This window comes from Dermacentor silvarum, chromosome 1, assembly GCF_013339745.2.
Source record: "Dermacentor silvarum isolate Dsil-2018 chromosome 1, BIME_Dsil_1.4, whole genome shotgun sequence".
NCBI classification, from domain to species: Eukaryota; Metazoa; Arthropoda; class Arachnida; order Ixodida; family Ixodidae; genus Dermacentor; species Dermacentor silvarum.
This window is the reverse complement of record NC_051154.1, coordinates 95,092,391-95,117,872: the sequence shown is the minus strand read 5'-3', so window position 1 is coordinate 95,117,872 and position 25,482 is coordinate 95,092,391. Positions and strand designations below refer to the sequence as shown.

General features: G+C 42.8%; 2 protein-coding genes across 4 annotated transcripts in view; one reads left to right on the top strand and one right to left on the bottom strand.

Annotated features, from left to right (window-relative positions):
* LOC119432855 (endoplasmic reticulum mannosyl-oligosaccharide 1,2-alpha-mannosidase-like) overlaps nucleotides 1–17,759 on the bottom strand; it is a 57,686-nt gene extending 39,927 nt beyond the window's left edge. Inside the window, exons 1-5 of one of the 3 annotated variants that reach the window (XM_037700008.2) lie at nucleotides 17,352–17,759; nucleotides 12,498–12,764; nucleotides 9,130–9,313; nucleotides 5,086–5,234; nucleotides 1,838–2,026 (exon numbers count right to left, since the gene is read on the bottom strand). In XM_037700008.2, the coding sequence (XP_037555936.1) occupies nucleotides 1,838–2,026; nucleotides 5,086–5,234; nucleotides 9,130–9,313; nucleotides 12,498–12,764; nucleotides 17,352–17,492 (930 nt within the window). In that variant the 5' untranslated portion in view covers nucleotides 17,493–17,759. Of the gene's footprint in view, nucleotides 1–1,837; nucleotides 2,027–5,085; nucleotides 5,235–9,129; nucleotides 9,314–12,497; nucleotides 12,765–16,450; nucleotides 16,800–17,351 lie in introns of those variants that run through there. The other 2 variants (XM_037700015.2, XM_037700020.2) reach the window with 2 other exon arrangements.
* Nucleotides 17,760–17,967: 208 nt separating this feature from the next.
* LOC119432843 (acyl-CoA-binding domain-containing protein 6-like) overlaps nucleotides 17,968–25,482 on the top strand; it is a 34,704-nt gene continuing 27,189 nt past the window's right edge. Inside the window, exons 1-3 of the mRNA XM_049671211.1 lie at nucleotides 17,968–18,184; nucleotides 18,243–18,397; nucleotides 19,897–19,961. Of these exons, the coding sequence (XP_049527168.1) occupies nucleotides 18,254–18,397; nucleotides 19,897–19,961 (209 nt within the window). The 5' untranslated portion in view covers nucleotides 17,968–18,184; nucleotides 18,243–18,253. The remainder of the gene's footprint in view (nucleotides 18,185–18,242; nucleotides 18,398–19,896; nucleotides 19,962–25,482) is intronic.

Below are 25,482 nucleotides of genomic sequence, written 5' to 3'. Positions count from 1 at the left end.
TCCTAATTAACCGAATGTCGAATTACCCAAGGTATCAAGAAAACAATAAATGAATGCTTACTACGTCAACAGGCTTTTATTTACTGAATGAATTAGCAAATCTTGTTTCTATTTTGCACAAGAGCAGTGCGGCACCCGCCGCGGTGGCTCAGTTAGCAAAGGCGTTTCGTGGCTGAGCACGAGGTCACGGGATCGAATCCCGGCCGCGGCGGCCGCATTTCGATGGAGGCGAAATGCAAAAACTTTTGCCCGTGTACGCGCTTGCGTTGTAGTGCATGTTAAAGAACCGCAGGTGGTCAAAATTAATCAGGAGCCCTCCACTACGGCGTACCTCACAGTCAGAACTGGTTTTGGCACGTAAAACCCTAGAAAGAAGAAGAGCAGTGCGGAAGCTGAAGTTCTCGTCATCTCATGACTTATTTGAGCTAGCAGCGGCGAAGGCCTCGCGACATCCTTCGCAGCGCGGCCGCGGCACGCGTCTTCATCTGAGACACGCTTTTCACTACCGCGTGCACATCCCGATTATTTTTTCGCTAGTGAGCTGGTCGCCAACAAATTGCCCGCCCATCGCGATGTAGCCGGTGCTCTTCATCTTCGACAGCTTTGCACTGAGTCAAAGCGAAACTACTGCTTACCGCAACCGCTGCGGAGAAAACCGCGGCCGTTATCGACGAGATCATGGTCGGCGACCTTGCGGTTCAGAAGGCAGGCGGCCGACGCCATAGCCGACGCACTCACCAAGTCAAAACGAAACTACCGTTTGCTGCAACAAGTGCGCACGAAACCGCGGTCGCTATCGACGCGATCATGGATGGCGACTACGCCGCTGCGAAAGGCACGCAGCCGACGCGCGCACCGTCAAAACGAAACTACTATTTCCCGCAACCGCTGCTGCGGACGAAACTGCTGGTTATCGACGCGATCATAGATCGCGATTACCCACTTATGAAGGCACGCGGCTAGCCACCAACGCGGTGTTACGCGCGGCGATTAACGCAAAAATAAAGGCTTTGAGGACACAATTAGGCACGAAGAGTTCCGGCGTTGCTGTCAGTCACGTATAGCGTACGATTGCCGCTGAGGACCATACCAATGAGGACTGCATCGCTTCGTTTTTGGACGCTAACGCCGTTTTAGCTCTTTTGCGGCGCGCACTTGTGGTGCTCCGCGCATCAGTTTTTTTTTTTTTTATTCCTCCGAAATATAACATCAGTGCGCACGCTATCGGCACCTACCCTATCTACAAACGGGAGAAATGCGCACGGTGGTAAGTTAGAGCCTCCGAGATTCAAGTGCGAAAGCTTAGGCGCGCTGCCCATGGCTGCCCGTTTTCGGAGATTGGGTGGCTACAAGCTGCTTGCGGATTTATTGCGCAGTTCGCGCGTTGCCGTTACGCACTGTGATGTGCTTTTTGACACTCGGGCATAGGTAATTGAGGTTCTGTGGATCAAGCGCACCTCGTGTTCGCCGTTTTCGCCACTTGGCGAGCGCGGGACCACGGAAAATTTATCAGTGGCTCGCGGAACCCCGAGCAGGGGCCTGCGGAACCCCCGGGTTCCGCGGAACCCACTTTGAGAACCCATGTTCTATTGTAATGCATGCAGCTGTGATGTGATCCAAGAATAACTTAAAACTATAAAAATTTCATAGCATAAGGTATTAGCAGAACAACTATATGTGACCCCCTTTGAATTACATACCTACAGGCTGAGCTACTTCCATTTTGGAGCAGGATGACAAAGCAAAGCAGATTGACACAATTGTAACAGCACCCTGAGCTGCAAACCCCTGAGCTGCAAACGGTCGACAGTATGCAGCATAAGAAAGTGCTACTTACTTCAAACTGTGGGTCCCCCGAGGCACGACTCAGAGTACGAAACTCCAACTGCAGTGTGGCCACCTCCGAGACACTGCTGTCTGGAGCCCAGACAGGGGCATGTGCCACTCCGGAGGCAAGGTTCACGTCAGAGTAAGGCACCCCCGATGCCGACCGGAACCCAGGTAGCAGGCGGCGCCCAAGCTCCAGCTGCAAGTTAGGAAACAATGCACAACATCTGAGAGATGATGCAACATGCAGCTGAGCCACATATGTAGCGTCTGGCTTCCTGTAGAACACAATGTGTGTTTGGGAGAAGGAGAAAAATGCAGATCAAGGACTTGAAGATATATAAGGTTCGAAGTGGTGAAAACCAAAGATGGTCACTCAGCCCGCAGGCCATGTGTTTCAGCAAAGCTATGTCAAAAATACCTAACTAAATAAATAAAAAGTCTTATGTCTAAATTTATACATTCAAAACAAAATCCAAAACCTCAAACATGTCCAGAAAAGCCACTAGTTCCCCAACAACCATTCACTTTCAGTGAACTGTAAGAGCAATGGAATTGTTTGTATAGTAGATTCCCTACACATATTGCATAAGGAGTGCTACATCAGGATGATCTTTTTGCCTATGCAGCTCTTGTAGTCTCCTATACCATCTTCATGTAGTGCATTAGTTCTGAAAATGTCAAACAATACAAGCCACCTGCAATCAACTTAAAACATAAGCGAGACTGCCCCCTAACAAAAGTCTGCCGACATTGTGACTCAGAAAAGCATGCTCTTAACTCTTTCTTTACCGCTAGAAACGTGCTCATTTTCAGTGCATTTATGTTTTAAAATTTTATTTCAAGACATAGTAGTCACAACATATACTGCAATACATAAAATTATAGCCTGATCACTCAAGTTTTGAATAGATGTATAGCAGAAATAATTGCTGAGACAATTTTTTAGAATTCTTATGTGAAACTTCAAAGAAGCACCCCAAGGAACACAAATGAAACTAATGATTTACGTTTTTTAAGATAAGCACTGAGAGTAAATAAAACACATATGAAATGTACAAAATATGCAGCTGGTTCCTAGTGTCCAAATTTTGTAGATCAGATCACACAAAACAGATATTCGGAAGTTTTGTTGGCACCAATACTAGCCATAGTGATGCCCATGCTAAGCGGGAAAGCAGTAGCTTCACGAATGTGAAAGCGGGTAAGTTCTTATTGTACAGGGAACATTTGTTTTTAGTCAGGTCATGGAACGTGCAGAAGCCTTCTCATACTTGATTATTGCGTTAAATCAGCTTTTCCTTGCAAGCAATGTGGTCTAGTGTTCAACAAGACCACATTGGTCAACAAGGTCAACAAGACCGGACATAGTGCAGTCTTTTCAGACTCCCGTTAATTTTCTCATAGCACTACATGTATACACGTATCGCTTATAGTGCAGTTGCGGGAAACGAAATACCGGTTACAGTGCGGCTGCCTGGGAGTACGGAAGTCAGCTGAGACAGAGAATGCTCGCTTCAAACGGGCGCCCCAAGGAGTGCTCGAGGAAGAAAGAGAGACGAAGTAGAGGAGAAGGGCACGTGGTGCGAACGAACGAACGGCCAGTGAGGCTGAAACCAGAATCTTGAGTGCGAGTCGTGAAATATCACGGCGCGCATAGCGAGCGAGGGCCACGAAACTGCCAACACCATCCGACGCTCGCTTCACGATAAAGGCAGTAAACGAAACTTCAGGGAACGGGCGGCGCCGGCACTGCACGGCGAAGGGCGCACGCAGAGACCGTGGAATGTGAGGGAGGAAGGCGGCAGGGAAGCGTATTTCGCCTCGGCATCTCCGCCGCTTTGGTGGCTCCCCTCGCCCACCCTTGTAGCTCCCTCACTTTCGACTGTCACCGTGCGCGCCCGTCGCCGTGTAGGCGCCGCCCCTCCAGCTGGCCCGGCGCCAGCTCCCCGAAGTTTCGTTTTCTGCCGTTATCGGGAAGCGGGCGTTTGCCGGCGTGGGCAGTTTCGTTGGCCGGCCTGGGACAGTGCCGCTGCTTCCCTCTGCGCCGTAGCTGAAGCGTGCAAGGTCAACACGTGACTAGAAAGTAGAGGAAGCATAAAGGAGAAAGAAGGGTTCACTGCCATTTTCTACGCATGGCTACAGTAGCGTGGCTGAGACGTCGGCGTGTACACGCATGTTCCGGCGCAACGCAGAATCGGCGACCTTGCCATTTGAGAGCGGGTGAAATTTCCGCCGCATTTATTTTTCTTTTTGTTTTGTTCGCGCACGACATTGAGGGGTCTCTCCTAAGCTTTTACTCTATGAAGGTGCCGGAGCAATGCCGGTCGGAGGCGCCGCCGCGTGATTTGGTTCGAATTAACGAGATTCGACTGTAAATTGAATGCAAGCGTTCTAGCCGCATTCCTCGACTGTCACATACGTGTGGCGGCTCGGTGCACATGTTTTGCATATGTGCGGGCCTTGAAAATTGTTGCTCTGGTTATAGTGCGGTATCACTTATAGTGTGGATATTCGCGACTCCGGCGACTTACGTTATAAGCGATCTACGCTGTATTTTGTTGGGAAGTTACGGAGTTGTAAACTTATTTCAATTATAAATTTTGTTATTTATACTACTAGTACATGCAAAAAAAATTAAGGGTCACAATAAAAATATGCTTGAAGATGTTCTTAAAATTCGGCTTCTTTAAATGGCGAAAATTTCATTCCAATGGGCTTAGCGGTTTCTTAATAAGATCATTTCTGTTTGTTTTGTATGTATTTACACTGGGAGAGCCTCAGCTGAAGCTTTTCTTACAAAAAAAGTGTCATTGGATAAACATCAATTAAATGCAAGCTGTAGAAGCCTCCATTTATGCTGCTGGAAAAGTGAAGGTGAAGTGAATGATGCACACATAACATGCTAGCAACCAGTCGAGCCAGACAGGCCCGGCTTCATCGGCACCCTTCTCTGTTACGCCTTGCCATACCTAAACCATTACATATAGCTAGCCCGCCATATCAGGTCACCTGGCAAATAACAGCTGTTTTCTATTCCAATGTCTAGCAACACAATTAAATTACTAGCTTTCCTGGATTACACCGCCTCCCCCTTTCTTGGAGGAGAGTCCAACAAATATACATAAACAGGGTTTTACCACACTCAATGTATGCATCAGTTAAAAACTGGTGAACAAAACACTGCCACTAGCAAGTGCTAAAGAAGTATGCCAGAGGTTATAATACGGCATCACTTCTAGATACAAGTTGTCTCACCGCTTTGTCAAGGTACAGCTGCTCCTCAGTAAGGGTATGCATACTCAGCAGGCCACCCAGGACACGAATAGTAGTCTCAAACACATTCACATCTCTGTGCTGTGCCAGTTGCAGACTGTGTGCCACCCACTCCTGGGCAGCCGCCAGCTCTGTGCAATATATGCAATAACCAAACTTTAAAGAAGAGCACCTTAGCGCTCAGAACACTTCACAAATATTGAGCACCATCATAAGGTCTATTCCTGCAAATAACCAATGGTTATCTACCAGACTCGAGCCGTACTTGAAAAGGTGCAAGACCTTAGTCTCCTGACATCCCACTTAAAGAAAATATGAAGAGCTTCACAGCATGTAAACTGAAAAGGCAACTTTCACATATACTCCACATTTAGACCTCTCGACATTAGATTTTAATGGTTCGAGCACTCCAAAGATAATGCAACCAATCACAACCAGCCAATTTTAACTCAAGCTCAATATAATTATTACAATTTAGAGTTCATACACCTTCATGCTCATGTCACCTGAGAACTGAACAAGTATTTGATCACAAAAGAGCAAACATCAGCGCTATTAACAATGGTCTGGAAAGCTTCACGTCGTCATTCTTGGCAACTTTTTCTGAACGGACAGTGAGCTAGAATTGGTGCCTGTACAAAGAAAAGTTAATAGAATTAGCACATGCGCATATACCAAAGGTTTCATTTCGCGTAAACTCATCGAAACCATGGTTCAGTAAAGCTCTTCGTACTCTAAAAAATAAAAATAAGCGTCTCTACAGGACTGCCAAACGTTGTATCTTGGAGCAAACATAAGTCTTGTGATGCAGCCTACAGCAATGCCCTGTGTCAAGCTAAGCAAAAGTATTTCTCTTGCGATCTGCAATCACTGCTTCAAAACAACCCAAAAAATTTTTGGAAAACGATCTCTCCCGCTAAAGATTCCGACATTTCACAACTACTTGATAGTTCTGGCTTGCCGATTGCATGAGAGCTTTCAGCATCTATCTTTAACAATTACTTCACGGCCGTATTTACAAAGGAAGACCATTCGAAAATACCAACACCCATCAAACACGAATATCCATACATGACCCCTATCAATATAACAACCACTGGCGTTGCTGAGCTGATCAACAACTTTAAGATTTTAACTGGACAGTATAAACTCAAAAATCTTGAAATATACAGTAGTACCCTCTATCACCGTCCTTTCTCGCTTGTTTCAACAGTCCCTCTCAACAGGGCAAGTTCCGTATGACTGGAAGGTCAGTAAAGTTACAGTTAAACCTGCTTATAATGAACCTCCATATAATGAATTCCTGGATATACAAAGTTTTTCTATTCCCCGCCATTACTCCATAGAAGCAGATGTATTTGAGACCTCTACGTAATGAAATGGCAGCGGGAGACCTTCTCGAAATAACGAATTTTCCCCGCCGACAACCTAGAGATTTTGCCCCAAATTTTATCATTTTTGCGCGAGCAGCAACCAGAAGCACCTTCCCCGCCACGACGGAATGCGAAGCGAGCGCACGTGTGCGTGCGTGCGAGCATGTGCGAGGCAGGCCTGCATCCCTCGACCCGGCGATCTTGCAGCCGCGGGCGTGACCTTTCTCCCTCCCTTCATTCAAACCTGATCCTGCCGCTTACTGCAGCTGGCCTAGCCCGCCAAGCCGGCACTCTCCTTTTCCAGTTGATGTTGCCAACACGCTGGCAGGCGTTATGACACATCACACTCGATGAGCGCGGACACGCACTGTCAAACACTGGCGGCGTGTGGAAGCGCCGCTGCAGAAGCGAGCGAAGTGACCTTCGTGCTATTGTCTATTGCTTCAACGCAAACTGAGCGCCGAGAACACACAGCACGCACAAAGCTACCAGCCGCCGACGCACCTACCCTGCCTAGACTCTGCCCCAACGCAGATCGCTTTCAAGATACGGTCCACGCGACCGTGAGCCGCCACGCAGTACTCAGTTGATGCCAGAGTACAGTACAACGCCGCCCGCTATCCCTCCCCCCTCGCTGGTGCCTCGAGCGCAACAGAAGACGCATTTCCTCCTGCTTTTCTCTCTTGCGCGCACAAGATTTAGACGCGGTCGTCGGCTCCCCTCGCACGTTTTCACTCGCACATACAGCATATGGCGCACAGCGACTGCGTTATCGCCCTTGGACTTTATACGGAACATCTATGAGCCAAAAGCAATTTTAGGGCCACAACGCGTCATAGACTTCATCTTTAGATAGCAAATACGGATCTCAAGGGCCATTCCATTGCTGGCAGAATCCGAAAATATGTCATAGTTGTCGCCCACAGCACTTGGGTGGCCAATGCCTAATACATAATCTTTTCAAACATAGCAAATCAGTTGGAAACTAACAAGTTCTTCTTTAAACATCAACATGGTTTTAGAAAAGGACTATCATGTGAAAGACAACTAATCGAATTGACTACAGATATTTTCCTTAACATGGATTCAGGCCCACAGACAGATTCCATTTTCATAGATTTCGCTAAGGCTTTCGATCGCGTAGCTCACTGCCATCTCATAGCTAAACTTTCATACTTAAACATCGATTCTCTAACAGTATCTTGGATAAGAAATTTCTTGTCATTCCGTAAGCAATTCACCCGTCGCCGATCACTATATTTCCAGTATCAGCAATGTAACATCTGGCGTACCACAAGGAAGCGTACTCGGACCATTACTTTTTCTGATCTATATTAACGACCTGCCATCCGAAATAACGTCACTCATTCGCTTGTTCGCAGACGATTGTGTGATCTATCGTCAAATCTGCTCACCTTCCGATCACGTCGCTCTTCAACGAGATCTTGACTGTATTACTAACTGGTGCTCTTCTTGGCAAATGACCCTAAACACTAATAAATGCAACCTAATAACATTCACCCGCAAGAAGACATTTTCCGCTTTCGATTACTCACTGGCTAAGAACCCCGTTACTCGCTCCAACTCTACAAGTACCTCGGCATTCTCCTTACACCTAACCTGTCATGGTCTGCGCACATCGAAAAAATAACTGCTAAAGCCTCACGTACGCTCGGTTATCTTAAATGCAACCTGCACGATGCTCCTGCCCTCACCAGACAAATCGCCTATCAGACATTCGTAAGGCCACAATTGTAATTCGCAGCTCCTAGCTGGTCACCTCATCAAGCTTACCTAATCGCGACTCACGAGTCAGTCTAAAACCGCGCTGCCCACTTCATTGTCAGAGATTATCACCGCGATTCTAGCGTGACTAGCATTAAGTCATCTTTATCTCTCTCATCTTTTGAATCACGAAGAACCATAGCATTGCTTTGTCTGTTTCACAAATAGTCCATAGAACGCGCGTCCACCCTGCCACTCACTCGTCCCATCTCGTACATCTCGGCATCTGCACAATCATCTCAGTTTCCAGCGTATCTTTGGCCGAACCAATGCTTTCAATTCATCCACGTTACCACGTGCCATTCAGCATTGGAATAACCTACCAAACGACGTAGTTGACATTCTTGACCCTGATTCCTTCAAAGCATGCTTATGCATATTATTTTCATAATAAATCACAAGAAACCTTACTGCGCACCTAAGGAATTACCTATAGCGAAGTTGTATAGTTTTTGTTAGTTTTTGCATTGCGTTAACACTGTTCTTTCATCTTCACCAGCTACCATTTGTATAATTTCTTGGTACTCCTTTTTTGCTACTTCACACAGTCGTTTTGTTGCATTTATCGCATTATTTATATTGTTAGATATTTGTTCTTTCATATTTACCCGCTAACAATGTATAATTTCTTTGTACTCCTTTCTTCTTTTTGCTAATTTCCTGTATCCTCCCCTCACACAATACTCCTTCGGGAGCCTGTGAGGTAAGTGAATAAATAAATAAATAAATAAATAAATAAATAAATAAATAAATAAATAAATAAATAAATAAGGCCTCATCATGTGGCAGTACACGAGGGCTCATCAGTTAAAGCAAGCATCAGCAGTGAGGTCTCCTGCCTCTAGCAAGAATAAAGCAGGGGGCCCACCTTCATGAAGGCCCATGAGGTACATGGTGTCCATGCCATCAATAATAGTGAGACCCAAGCCAAACCAGGTGTGCCCTGTGCGTGAAAGAGGTCGCAGGTGGTCCTGGCCCCAGGCGTATGCTTTATAGCCTTTCCACGCGTGGCGAAATGCATCCACCACAGCCTCCCGGCGCTCACGTAGACCCTGCAGGTTCGCAGCAGAGATGGCATCCAGTCATCCAGGTGCAACACGCTATGTGTGTTGTAAACATTGGAAACATTACACACAGCATTCAGATGCTTATTATAAGTCAGGGGTTTCTAAACTGTCCCACGGAAACCAGGGGTTGTACGTGCTGCATTTTTGCATTTCACAAGGCCCAAAACCAATGCGCGTGCATTGGTTTTGGAGCTTTGGATCCAACTCCACCCCTTGCTGCCCCCCTTTATTTTAAGCCTGATGAAGTAGTGGACATGTTGCTTCTATCAATATGCTCTATCAGCAAAGTTTTATAACCTATACAACTTTAGCAGCTTACTGAGAGACAAAAAGTTATTTCATTAATGCAGAAAAACCTTTCCGGATTTTGGTAAAAGGATAACAAATATATGTTCAATTGAAATAATTAGAAAAGTTGAATACACCACTAACATTACATTTGAAAAAGACTCAACAAGAACTTAGCCATAATTTCATTTGTTTTTTAGCATATTGCTGTATGGCTAATGTTTGATGAGCCCATGTCAGCATGCATTGCTACTGACAAGCCATGAGTATGATGTCATGCCAACACACAGCACATGTGAAAAAGAAGTATCCTGTTTCCATATGCAAACACCACAGTTGCATTGCACTTGTCTCATTGTCAAATGAAATGTGAAGCAAGCAGTAATGGCACAAGTAGAACACCTGTAAGGAGTTCGTCTGTATACAGCACTTTATAGCAGCATTGACGGCAGGCACTCCTCACCAGCATAAGTTTTGTTTGTCTCAAGCATTTGTGAATAAGCTGCATTCGCTAGGTAGGCAACGAAAAATACTTAGCAGTACAACGCGGCCCACCCCTCCTTTCCCGACATGGTGTGCCTTGCTAACGCATCATGCATAAGGAGCCAAGAATGTGGCAAGGAGCCATGGCCATGCTGAAACGCAAAGGAGCCTTCATAAGCTCGCCACAATATAGAAGGGCTTGATGCACTGCCGCCATCAAACTTGACCCAAATGCGGGAGCAAGCAGCCCACGTGACCATCATTGCCACAAAGCAGCACCGGCTGTTATCGAGACGAGACTGCGGCCAGATCACATAGGCAGCTTGCTCCTACGTTTGGGTTAAGTGTGACAGTGGCAGTACATGACTTTTAACAGTCCAGTTTGAGCGCTATTTTGATTTTGGTGGTACAATCACTTGGAGCATTTATCCCTAACCAAGCAACGTATGCAGTGACAGCCATTGCTTCTCATGCTGCATACTGCTGTGTATGCACACACAGCGTCTGTTCTCAATGAACCACACAGTCTGCACCTCTCACAAAATACACAAGATGTGCTGCTTTAGTTGTCTAGCATACTGCAGCACAAGGGTACAATAAGAAGGTACAACAAAAGCAGCCCTTGGGAGAAAACTGAACAAAAGACCTGAGCTACAATGAGCAGGTTGTGCAAACAGGTGTTGCCTGTTGGTTGTGAAGGGCACTCAACTAAGCCTTACTTCCGTGCAATGTGCGCATGCTTGATGTCATTACTGTTCACTAGGGCACCAGACAGTGTAAAAATGCCGGAATTATTTGTTCATTGCTTGTTTTTGACTAAAACTAGCACTAGCCTCATTTTTTTTTTTCACTGTAGCAGCTTCTATTTATGCCCCAAACCTCAGAGGAAAAATTTATTTTCAGTAAACTTTTAAAATTTACTGAAAAGTGCACTATTATGCATTATTATAAATGCACTATATGCATTATATGCACTATTATGCATAATTATGCATATATTATATTATTATGCCATTATGCACATATATTCTTTAAGTGATGTCTTTCAGTATTACACAATACCTGAGTTTACACTGACACAGATGTGTCATCCAAATACATCAACACATCCTCAAAGAACATCAGATCAAGAAAACATGAGAGTTGGCAATTTCTTCATGGGTCATAGCTCACCGCACTGCCAACTTTCTGTTCCCTTGAATATAGCATGTCATTCCTATGAATCAATGAGAAGCAAACTAAATGTTTCCAAGATATCATAAAGCTGATGGCACCAAATATTCTACGTAAATATAAGCACTATTGCAGGTTACACAGTATGTGGCAGAAGAACTGAAAGCTGGGAGAGTTAGTACTGGTTTATATTCCGGGTTTCACGAGAAACGCATGGACAAGAAAGAAAGGTGATGTTGAGACATATGTGATAGCAAAAGTGATGTCAAGATAATCCAAACAGGCTGACCTTTGGTACATGATGTCTGCAACCTTGAGATAAGTGCAACAGTGACTACAGAAGTTGCACCATGAAAAATCTGCCACAGTAGTCTATAAGTTGTAAGCAATTACTGTAAGCTAAACAAATGATTCCTTCATATTCCTGTTCAAGCATCACCTTAATAAAATTTTGACGTCCTTCTGATTACTATGCAAATTTTAATTAATAAAAATACATTGTACCCAATTAAATGTAAGTGCTGTGGAGCCCTCACATTTTACATTTACATTTTTAGTTACATCCAAGAATAACTACAAGAATTTGTATTGGATGTTGTTACAATAAGATTAGACTATGCATGCTCTTTGAAAGAAGGTAAAAGGTTGAAACAAACTATGAAAATTGCATTCTTTAAAGTATACAATAATATAGCAGAAGATTGTCTAAGAAAATGCAGCACACTATTACCCGCAAAAGTACAACTGTACACTGGGTGAATAGTGCCATCCCATTAAATGTTTACATAAATGAAAAAGGAGATGTTCTGCATATCAAGCACAGTTTCTGCTGAAAGTTTTGGATTGAAGCATACAAGTTCAGAAAATGATCTTGACATGTAATTAAGCAAGCCATTGAGATTTCAGCAGATCTGCTATTTTCAGTCATTATTTTAAGAGCAACAATGAAAATCTTCCCATTCAAATTTGTTTTTCCCAACATGTTCTTGTCACTTGCACAGTGTCCAAGCCATTCCAGGTTCTCTTCAGTAGATGAAGCCACAAGCATGTGTACCTCATCCTTTGTTAGAGCTCTAACGTGCGAAATTCAACACACCTGCTGTAACAGAACTGCTTAATGCTTATCTGTGATGAATTGCACTTAAGTGCTCCTGGCTTTGGCTGCGCCCTATAAGAACCTGGAGCATGTCATAGAACACTTGATGCAAGAATGTCAGCCATCTACCACGCTCTGCTGGAAGAGGTGTGAGGAGGCTGTTTCTGGTGTTGCCCCAAGGAAGCTGGGCCCAAGGGTGACCTTTATGTCCTCCTGGGGCTGAGGGGTCGAGGGTAAGCTCTGCCGAAGTGTTGCCTCCTCAGGGGGTCGGCCTGTCTCTGCCACAGGAGCTGCTGGCACAGGAACCTGGCCCATGCGTGACGCCACAAGTAGCAGCGCAGCCACAGCGAGCACCAGCAGCAGTGATCGTTGGAGTCTTGACAGCTGCTTCCATAACTGTACATGATTCCATCACAGCAATGCTTAAAATTAGGAATAATGTCAGACTCGCATTACATGCAACACAAGCACCTTTCACACCATAACTGAAAGAAAAAGCCTGCTTTTGTCAATGTAAAAATGGTTTCCCAGAAAGAAAAGCAACTACTAAGATTGATATGCACCTGCACTGAGTGGTACATGGTTAGTGCTTGTCACCTGTAAGCTGCGTTTAAACAGGCCAAACCTAATATCTTTTTCTTTATTATTTATATAAGCAACTGTCATAATCTGCGACCAACGAGTGACTACATTTAGATCAGTAGTGCTCTAAAGAAAGACAGAATGCATATAATGAGGAGACAACAATGGTGTGGATTACCATAAACTTAAATAAAAATAATTCATTCACATCAGCCAGAAACTTCAGGCTGCAAACCACTTAATAGGATCTACCACTTGGAAAACACACCCATGCACGCACACATGAAACACACACACACACCCACCCTTCTCTCTCCTTCAAAAAAGAAATATGCCTTCCTCATGCAATGATTTTATCAGGTGTGCACCTAAATTCTTGGCGACATCATTGTGCTCATACAAACTTGAGCAAATGTACACATGTGTGAAGCAACTGCACAAACTATATCAACCATGAGTATTTGGTTAGTGTGTGCACCATGTCACCCAATTCAGTCAACTGATTCCTTTGGATCACGCAAACGTAATGTGCATGGGAGGACAGGGTACGTACAGACTAACATCGAGCATCATTAAATGTTCACCACTCAGCATTACCTTTGCAGTTTTATCAGTACCCCCCACGTGTTCGCTGTTCCGTTTTTGAGCTGCAGTAACATTGCAAAAGTGTTTTGGCACTGCTTACACATGTGTGTGTGACCAATGCCAGTGTTTGTGTACGTGTACACATGTGCATGATATGGTATGTGTATACATGTGATGATTGTGTATGTGTACACATGTGCTCTTGCCTTTCCCCCTTTTGGCTCTCTAAAGGACTATCTATTCCCCACTCTTATATTACAGTTTTGTCAAAAAATACCTGCTTCTGGCATACCATAACCAACCCCATGAAGTCTGACAAAAAAAAAATCAGCATATTTGATTATCTTTTGTAATAGCAGCCTGTCACAAGCTGTAGGCATTTCCAAATCTTCAATTAGATGATTTTAAGAAAAAAATTACTTTCCTTACTGCCAAAGCAGTGCTTATATTGAGTTCAATTTTTACGCCGTGCTGCTGCCATTGTCTAAGTTATCAGCACTGCCACCATCCACACACTTATAATTGAAACAACTCAAAGACTGAAAAACTTAAAAATTTTTCAAGTTTTCCAAAGTAATCGCCGTGGGTATGGATACCTACAGGGATAAGCTTTTCATGCCATTCCAAAACTAAGGTCATTATAAACTGGCAGAGTCGCTTTAACTTCAGATGACATGAAATGTTTGGCTGCCACTACGAAGCAGCTGCAGCCAAAGGAAATGTCCCCTTGCACAAGTGCATGTGGTATACCAAAATTTTACATACCCCCTTTGCTTTGTGGCAATTAACAAATACTAGAAATGATAGCTGTCATTTATAGGTTGTGCTTCCAGTTTCTAGTGAACATATGGGCTTTTCATTGGTGTGCCACCAATGGCCAACTTTAACTTTACTTTCCAAAAAGCACAATTCTTCAAAATTTGGGAGTGCGTAGGCTGTGGTTGCTACCTTTGCTGCAAAAAAATAAAAAAATACTGGCACTGGGGGGAGCGGGGTGTAGTAGGGCGGAGGGGTAAGGGGAGAACGAGGAAGTGCGTTTTTGCAATAAGCACAAACAAAATGAAAACCAAATAAAGCAGTGGTACGTTGAGTACAAACTTTGCATGATGGAATTTTATTTAAAGGCATTATAAAATTTGGCACACATTCACATTTTTTAAGACCAGCGGTAAAGCCAACTGCTCACTGTGTGTTCTTTCCATAGCCCAGGGATCTGCGAGGGCAGGAAAACAAATAATGTGGGTGTATTAACCCCTTCAATGCGGCGCTATTATCCTTAATTCTGACCAAAAATGGCCAATTTATTTTTAGAAGACCCAGTTGCTGTGTTTTATCTCCTCAGAAAGAATAAATTAGCGGCTGCTTGCACTATCCCATGGTTTATGTGCTGCCATCTACCAAAAGCCCAACTAAGCACTGAGGCAAAGTTAGGCTTGTTCGTGGCGTCGCTAGAAAATGCTAAGCACCACTGACAAGCTGCTTATGTCTTTGGCTGTTTACACCAGAAGCTCATGGACAAATCCAGCCCGTCCAAGGCACGAAAGGGGTTAATTTGGCTCATGGTCCAATTGTGCCAGATGACGTGAGAAGCGCCATCAGTGGGTGGCTGCAGAGAAGATGTATCAAAGAGAAGCAGAAGTTGCGCTTGGACTTATAGGAGAAAGGCGAGAAGAAAACATAAAAGTGAAAGGACGGACTGCTCAGTGTGGCAATTTAAGGTAGCACAACAATTTCATGACCGCAAAAGCTTAAGGAATTAGGAATGAATCCACCGTGTGACAATTCCACTGTACGTTATGTACAGGGATGTGCATATATCACTTAAAATCTTGGAAAAAATACTTTGCGCTTACCGCTGCTCTGTTCTTGATCAAATTTTGCAGAAAGATAGGATTTTATGGTGTGGATCGTTCAATGTAACACTTCGCACAGTTACTTGCCTGGTTTTTAAGAAAAAAATGTGAAGTTGTGTTCGTCCATTCGTCTATGGGGAAGCTAGCTGCTGCACATGGCTGCGCTAGCATAATCTCGTGTCACCGCCTGTCAGCATCTGCGAAAAGCAGTTGTTCTGGGAGGGTCGCCGCATGTTCCAGAAGAGCAGGCAACATGCGACCAAGCAAGATTTGCCTATATTTTGTCTTTACTGCAAAGCTCTTCGGCAGAAGATACCGAGTTTGACTGACACATACATTTTGTTGCTGCAAGAGGTGTATCAATTTTCCTCAGACACTGAAAAAGGTTCTTATCTAGTAGCTCTTCACAGCAACAAGTGTTTTGGTTACTTTGTGACCTCACCTCAAAGAGCTCAAGAGCTTGTGTGTCATGACACGCAGCTTGAAATGTACCCATGAAAGACCATTTTAATCAACTCAATTTGCAAATGCTTGGCTATTAGTGTTTTTGACATGCTTTCTGACAACAAGCAATGTGACAACTAGCTCTCATAAGTATGGCACTCAATTTCAGACCTTTTGATTTACGTCAAGAAAAGCACTCGCATGATATGAAATACAGCTGTTCAATTTTAAACCATGACAATCACAGCCCCTGTGACACACAGGCACAAAAATAATATTAATTCGATAATGCCTTAAGTCCCTTAGTGACATTTTTTTCCACAGAGCTGCCACACAACCAAATTTAACTACATTTGAACGCAGCTTATTTATGTTCATACTAGCAAATTAAAAGCATCTTTTGAAGATTGTATGAACACCCATGGAAATGAGCGTTCCCCTAGACAGAAGGCTGACATAACGATAAATGAAATCCAAGCAAGCCTAGAACACCTCACAATTATTTTCTATATCTGTAACAGCTCTGTCTAATTATGTTAAAGCACCAGAATTTTATTTTTCTTGTATTTCAGATAACTAAGCACAAATTTTTCACAACAAAACTGAATAACTTCTCACCTGGTTCCAGGAAATATATGGTGGCATTACTCAATATGAAACTGAGTTCACATGTCAAATAGCTCATAGAAACAGGGGAAACCAGCCACAAGAGAAGCAATGTCCAAATGTCACTCTTCAGCAGTGTGTTTGTGACTGACTACAGTTTCAACTGTCTCAGTTAAAAGGCAGACTCAAAGCAACGACGACGCTGTCAGCCCTCACAAGTCCAACCAAAATCCATGTTCTAAGCACAATGGCACGAGCCAGCTATGCTTCAGGACCCCCATAAACCAAACAACCAGCACAAAACGTTATCGTTATCGCACAGCACCTTGGCAGCACTGAAGACAAGGCGACCAAGCGCGGTACAACAGCTCCAAAACTTCGAGTCGTATTTTTGCTTGGCAGTTACACTCTTATCTCATCCAACCTCGCGAGACACTTAAAAGTGACTGCACCCCCCCGTATGAGTTAAAAAAATTTCTTTCTGCTAACGACACACATTAACAAAGAAAAGAAAAATAATGTCGTTAATGCAAGAGAGACTCAGTGGGAGTTCATTACAGCATCTCAAGAGTACTGTTACTTTGGCAATCAATCGATCAAACTTGCTTTATTACGTGGCACGACAGATTTTGCAATGACGCGAGAGACATTACGTAACAGGAGCGATACACATTCGCCGATCAGTCAACGCAGACTTTATTTTACTTGGAAGTTCAGATGATGTACAAAACTACGCGCATCATAAGCATTTGATAAACCGTTTTTCATCGTTCACATACAGCACATTTTGCCACGACCAAATGGACATACAGACTTTACGCGGACAGGAAGTACTGCGTATGAGAGATATACAAGGAGTAAGCGTCAAAGCCCCGTCACAAGCACATGATGTGGCATAAAACATTGTACGCACCCTCCAGAGACTTTTCCTCTGACCCATCCTCCATGTAAAGCTCCCAGCCCAAGACGGCGGTGCGCCCGCCAAGTTAATCAGTCCAGTTTCAACGTCGCTCGAGCGCATGATTCGTTCGTTAGACGTCAGGACACCGCTCATCGTAGAAAGTGATTTCTGTGCGGCGACGTTGACGTACCAGACGATAACGAAACAGTTTTAAAGCAGACAACTTATCGACATTGCGCCACCTTAGAGGTCTGCCACGTTTTCAGCGTCAGCGGCACAAGAGAAACGACACACACGTCGGAGTTGCAACCGCGACCTCGACAAATGTACAGCAACCTGCACATATCGCATGTTGGTTGCAAGCCCCAGGAGGAGGGACCAAGTGATGCACAGAAGCGGCTGATGGCCGATGTGTTTTAGAACAACAAGCCGCTAAAAACCTTTGCATTGTGGATTGACTTGGCTATGAATGATTTGAGAATAAGCAAGATAAAGGTACGTAGCATAGCATAAATTTAATTATGTACAATTTGCTTAGATTACAGTACAAACAACAATAAATGAAAGCAACTTTGTACAAGGTGTTCTTGTTATGACTAGTTATGACTACAAAGTGGCATGTATCCAACATATGTAGCCAAAATCACGTCACAACTTATCCAAATCGTGTATGGAGGCAATGGAAGTTTTAAAAATCTCTCTACAATATCCCAGCTGCTGCTGTGTTGTTAAAATTGACGGCGTGGCCTGCTTATAAGTAGAGTGTACCGCTTTCGTCTAAGGAGGTATCTATTTCTTTACGTGCGAACGGCAGAAAGCTCCGGATTAAACAGATAAAATATTTGGTGCGTTTGAGTTGGTATTTGAAATTTATTGCTCTGACAGCGCTTCAAAAAAATTTAGGTTCTGAGCAAATGGCTCAGGGTGATCACGCAGATGTACTAAAGGAATGGGACGAGCAAAAGGACATGTTCTCGAAAGCGGCGGAGCATGTCGAAGCCCACGCCGGAAACCTGGCTAATGATCAACTGCTCTACCTTTATGCCAGATACAAACAGGTGCGTGCGAGTGATTTTGCGTTGTAATTACCTCACGTCAGTACTATTCGCTAATGTAGGGCACATTGTGTAAGTATACACACGTGCGTCCGGATTTTGAAGCTCGAGGAACAGTAAATGTGCCTTAACATGAGATGCTAGTAATGCAAAACCCATTGAATGTGTAACCAAGAAAAGATTTTTTCCCGCTCATCGTAAAAATGTGTCGTTCGTCAGTACTATTTTGTGTTAAACTTACGTGAGGTAATGTTAGGCCAAATAATGCTTGAATTAATGTTGTGCTGAACATATGATAGCATCAATAAAATTTCAGTGACAATCGTAGTGCAAAATTCGTAAATTGCAAAATCGTAGTGACAAATGAAATAGAGCGGGGCATCCGATCTCATTTACAAACAGCTACGTTGCACAGGAATAAAACTGAGTCTTGTTGAAACTTGCAGGCATTGTACCAAACATGGTACATCAACTTTTCGCAAATTTAGACGTGCTGAAGTCGCGAAGACTGGTTGAACCAACCAAAATGTTGAATTAGAGAAAGCACATTCCTATTGTGCAAGACCTTAGTGTGCACTTAAATTACGCAAAAATTGCTATATGGCAAATATTGAAAAAAAAAAGAGGTCTTGCAAGGGGGGGGGGGGGGGGGGGGGATCTCTCTTAGCCAGTGAGTTGCTTAGGGTCGTTTAACCCCATAACTTAAGGTATAGCAGTGTGTAAATTTTCACAACGTACAACTTGTGCTGTCCGTAAAATGGTTGCCCTGCACGGTTGAGCTCCATGCACCTAATTTAAATACAAGATCTTTTACTGGAAGTCGTGGCTAGCCCCTGGATTAATCCTTCTCTCTTTTTCAGCTCACTTCAACATGAAAGAAAGCCATAGGAAGCCACTCTACACAGCACCTCCGTAACTTGGGCGTAACTTTCTCTAGTGGCTATCAAATTTTTCACCACATTTTTCCCGCTTTATATGATATTATGACACCTTGAATATCTGTAGATCATGTGAATTGTTTTTTTACTATTGACTTTCATAAATTATTTGATTCCAGATCTGGGGCTGTATTTTCTAATGTTTCATTTTAGTCTTCTTACTGGCTCAGACATCACCACACTGTTGTTATCACTTTGAGTGACACTTAAGTGCATAGCACTTGTCAAGTGTAAACTGATACCTGGCTCTAAAATGGACCCTTTGCAATAACCCTGAGGCACCATCCCTGCGCAGTGGAAATCCCTTCACCATGCTTGTGCAGATCATCAAGGCAGAAATTGTATGCCTTGTGTAGTTCCTGTATAATGGCAGACATGGAGGGAAATTCCACTGGCTGGCTTGGAGGAAAAAATCTGAAATGGGGTCCAGAAGTGCTACAAAAAGAAATGGGTGCATGTATTTTTGCTGCACAGTGTTGCCGATAAGGTTAAAAAATGTGAATGTTCAACAGTGCATTTGGCAGCTACACTCTTTGGTGTGATGCATATTGTTTTTTTATGTAGGCCCTGGAAGGACCATGCAAGCTATCAAGGCCAGCTTTCTACGACTTTAAGGGACGCCAGAAATGGTAATTGGCTATGAAAGTGTGAAATAAAGTCATGTGGCCTTGGAACAGGTTATTCGATGCATTGAAAGTAGTAAATGAACTATCCCGGGCCATTAAATCATGTAACAAACATCTGAACTAAGCATTAAACCCTCTCAAACAGCAAAAAATCTACAAGCTCACTCAAAGTGACTGGTCTGTCACTCCATCCATCAATTTGAAATACCTGCCATCCTTAAGTTGATAAATTGATGTAGCATAGTTTTCATCAAACATGAACATTGGTTAGCTTCTTTCAACTGTCACAAACTAGCAGCTGCAAACAGAAAAATGCCGGTATAGGAGAAGATGAACTGAGTGAGTGCAGCGAGTTGCATGCCTAAAACCAGTCACAACCAGGTTAGGCACAAGAGACAAGAAAAATTAAAAGCATAGCATGGTGATTTGTCATGAGCAAAGCATTGCCCCCACTTGTATCAAAGCTTTCAGCATGCTAGCAATGACAAAAGGAGAAGAGCTTAGATAATGGTGAAGGGCAACTTTTGGCCTTTGATAGCTTTACTGGTACAATGCACTTTGAAAAAAATCTTGCAGAAGAAGACTCAATGGGTTATGCATTTTCTACCCAAGATATTTTGCAATATAGTTGAAAACAGGGCCTCTTGGAATTTTTTGAGTGATGCAGTTTGAATATGAAAACGACGAGAGCCATATTTAGTCAGCGTCTATTTTTTTCCCTCATTCTTTTTTCCATTGGCTTGCATGCAAATGAACTGCCATTATTAACGGGATTGACCACTTATCATTATGGATAACAAAAAGTGAATAGAATTTAAACGAATACAAAATATGGTCCCAAGTCTTCATTATGTCTGCATTCACTTCGCTTCTTTCCCCTTAGCAGCCTTGTAGAATATGGAGGTTTAACATCTCTGGCAATGAATTTCACATTGCAACTTTTCACCAATAATTTGTATGCATGTGGTACCATGAGCTTATGTTATTTCGATGCTAAGAGAGAGCTGTCGTGAAGAATTGTTTAATATACAAGTTGCAAAAATACTTAATGTCTGTCATCTGCTACTTATAGTGCGGAATAAACATTTTTTTTTTTTTTTATCGAGTCAAGAGGCAGCAGTGATGGTGGTGCCTATACTCCATCTCACAAGTCATGTGCAGCACTGTGGAAGCTGCTGGACTCCTTAGCCAATAGGAAAGCCGAATGCCCCACCAGATGTGTTCATCCGTGCCGCATTGCCTACTCACTGCTACAGTAATTCGTTGTATATGACATGCATGTGTAAAGTTCCTAACATGTCATGTATCGTTGTAATGTATCATCTACCGAGCAAAAATAAAACTCTAATCTCGCCAATAATCAAGACAGTTAGGCACAGAACTATTATACTGCTAAAAGATATTACCTGTGTATGCCTCGTATCTTCAGCAGTGCTGCAAACCACTTGTGAGATTGAGTATAGACAGTTTTTCAGCAAGCAGATTATGCAACAAAAATATAGTATTTTTTAGTTGCACTTCTCACTAGCAGTGAGCTTCTTTAATAAAGTAGCACTCGTCAGTGAAATAACACTAATCTTTCAGTATCAAAGTGCCTGAACAGCAAATGCATTCATGCAGTGACCATGTCTGTTTAAAAAAAGTGAGCACAATTTCTTAAAACAATGGCCAGTAAGTCGTACCTTGACTTAACAAACACGGATATAACGAATTATCAGGTATGAAGAAGTCAACCTAAAATTTGGTTGACCATGACCTAATTCAGTGGAGTATTTTCCTACTAAAACGAAATTGAAAATGCAGGATCCGACACAGTATGAGTTATAGCAAAGCAAATTTTGTTTGCACATTCCACAATGTATATAGTCTTGTAGCAAAATATTAAGTCACCAACTGATTTTTCAGAGCTGTGCAATTATTTAAATTTACCTGCAGCACTGCCACCTACCTCTAGCACCAATGTATAATGGCAATAACAAAGCTTTTGGACGCCACATGGTGTCTTGGTCATGAACTGTGCGCGTGATGCTGCAAATGTGGCAGCCATGAACGAAGTTACTACCATGCCGACTAAGCACGAAACTGCATCTTTGGTTGCCAACTCCTGATCAAGCTGCGCATGGTTAGGCCACGAAGCTTAAGCAGTGCAGCTGGTGGAGTTGCCGGTGATGAGCCGTCTAAGGAAGCTCGCCACCAATATGTCTGCACTCGTAGACCTTATCGGTGATCAAGTGTGAGATCAGACGCATGGACTAGACTGACGGCTGTAATAGCGGAGTACAGATCCATGTGTACTCCTCTCTATGTCTGAAAAGTCTGGCGGCAGTGGCTTGGCTTGGGTAAACCGTAGGTTGCAAGCCAACATGCTAATCGTGCCTGGAGGACTCCATAGTCTTGCGGGATAACACCGATGGCACAGTTGTGTATTCGCGATGATGCAGAGCATGTGTATGTAATTTGTTGTTCCGTGCCTTGCACCGGCACAGCAAAATGCCAATGGGCTATCAAAATCTGCAGGAGACCCTTTGCTGTCCTGTTGGAGGTGCCCGGCTTATTTTTCTTTCGCATAGACCTAACTGCATTTTTTTTTTGTCAATGTATATGTGCATGCTTGTAATGAATATCAAATATAACAAAGGTATTTTCATGTCCAATGCGAATTATAACCAGGTTTGACTATTTTGCAAGTTTCACACCAACTTACACCTGTCTGTCTATATGTGCATGTGCTTGTAAAGCTTCATGCAGTAACACTTATATAATTGGGTGCCATTGCCGTCAGTGCAGTGCAACAACACACTTTTTCATTCCTGTTTTGCTGTATTTTATGCAAAAATTAGGCATGCATATGCTGGAAGTGCACTTGCAGTGACTAGTGAATGGAAAACATGAATGTCTCTAATTCTGATAGCACTTTAATGCCCCTTACAAGTCTAAAGAGGTTATAGTTGAAGTTTGGGACAAAGAGAAATAGAAAAAAGAAGAAACAGTTCTCAAGAGTGAGTAACTAGTCCTTCTCAGCAAATCACTGGCCAGTTATCACAGATGCACCCCATCACAGTTGATGCTTTCTTTGTGCTGTACCACAGCACGCTTGCAATTTTCAACGCATCAAAATTGACATAGCAGATAAGAATTCAGATAGAATCCAACAGGACCCCTTTACCATGCTGAACACTGCTATTGATGTAAATTTCAAGCACTGCCTAAATAAAAAGTTACACAGAAAATGGTTTGACAGCGAAAAGCTGAATTTACAGTTTTGAGAGTGAACAGAATATGCAGGTGCAAACAGCAAGCTCATGCTGTGCATCGGCAATAACCATAAGGACATGAAAAACTTTCATTTAATGAAACTGACACTGCAGCAAAGCTCTTTTGTCCTTATATCTCGCTGTTATTGAAAAGTCATATATGTAACAATGTTCACCTTTATGTTGCACAGCATTCACTTTGCCTTCTAACCTTCATTTTTGTGTCAGAAAAGCAAATAAACAATACTGCTACATGAGAACTAATCATATTGGTATTGATGAGCATATTGACAAGTAAGAAGAAATGTACTAGCAACAAACAGGTAAAAAATGATATCATTGCAAAATAGTATGTTTAATTGTAGTTGGTATCTGTAGACTAAAGTCTGAATATGAGCTATGTGCCATATATACTTAACTAAGGGCCGCACCCCCAACTTGGCAGCTCAAAATTCGAAAAAAGAAATGCTGAAATACGCAGTTCGAAGACTGAAGCGAGTCTTGCTGGTTGGTAGTATCGTATTTACAATGAACAGCATTAATGAACGAGACGAGTGAGGGGAATACACTTGCAGTGCTCGGTGTGTTTGTATTCCCCCCACTCGTCCTGTTTTTTAGGGCTGTTTTATCTAAATGTGGCATCAGTAGAATTGCACTTTGCATGCTCCTTGAAAGAATGTGTGCACTTGTGGAAGGACGTTGCTGCATGTTAGGGTGGCAGTGATAATGGCATATCTGGGAAAGAGATACCCTTGTGATCTATGCCCTCGGCACTCTGCTTGTGTGCCATTGATCATGTCACTCACTGGGACCAGTCATACACTTCGCGGTTTTAGTTTAACAAAATATATATCCAATAACCTTCAGGAAAGAAAAGGTGTCTCACCAAACACATTTTTCTGAGTAAATGTTAGGGAAGCTTAGAAGTCATGTGCAACATGCAGTGCTGTGCTGTCTGTTCACTTTACACCTTGAGGAAGATTATGCTAAGTACCACTCTTTCATTTTTGGGGGTACAGCTGCAACAAGCAGGAGTTCCTGTGAGTTCACAAAAGCAGCCGAGTCTTATAGGAGTACTGACACATATTCTTGAAGTTGTAGAAACCCTACCACTTGCTTCTTGCTTATAAAAGGATGACACTTTGCAAGAACGAAGGTTGGGAAAACATAAGGTATTTTGGATTGATACTAAAGTTGGTCTGTAAATGCTGGACATGGCGTCATCGAAACGATTGTGACATCATGACACTGAGCAAAATTTACTGATATCATGTAGTGAAAAGGCTAAGTATGATGATGCTGCTCATGAAAAAAAAAATAAACGAGTGCTGCACACGTTTCCTCTTTCTGCACCTGCATGTAGCAGCTGCAGCAATAACGAAAACAAAACAAGCCAATGTATTATACATATACTTCCTGTCTACTGAAACCATAACTAGTTTATAGAAAAAAGTACTATTATAGTAAATTATTTACGATGCTTTGATGCTTGTGAGTACTCTTCTAGGGTTTTGAGGATTCGGACCTTCATTAAAAAAAAAAAAAATGACAAGTCAAAAATGCCATGTCAGTACTCGATTAAATATATGTGTTCGTTCAATTACCTTTCAGTTATATTCACTACAAAGTGCTAAGAACAATCTGCAAGATTTAACGAATGACATTTGGTGCCCGTATATCTAAACTACAGCAGTTCAGTGATCTTGCTTCAATAGCTAGACTTCACGTGAGTGTTAGAGGACATTTTCACAAATATAGCTAATGACATCTAGGGACTGCAATTGTTGGAGCACATTCTAGTAAAATTTTAATCATGAAAGGGCATATATGATCTCACTCAGAAGGAGTGCTTAAAAAACACAGAAGCTTAATTAAGGTGCTAGAATATACAAGACTTTATGAAAAGAAATTTGTAATTTAAAATAATTTTCCACCAGAAATGCAACTTTGTTATGGTGAAATTCTAGTGTAGTTCTGGTGAGGGAGAGGTAGTCAGAACTGTAGGGTTTGTCGTGGATTTTTATCATTTGTTACAACTTGTATAAATAATGACGGCCTTGATAATGGAGGGGCTTGCTGATTAATATACTGTTTGTCATGGCTCTAGATAACTACAAAGGCTGTGTAAGAAATTGTGCTTTTGTGCTGCAAGATAAAAACTTGACTGAGAAGCTTTTAGCACAGAAGAGTTAACACACATGTGTCTGCAGTGGGCTCATTAGTTTACAAGGAGCACCAGATTTTAAGAGTAAATTTCCCCCGTGCAAGCT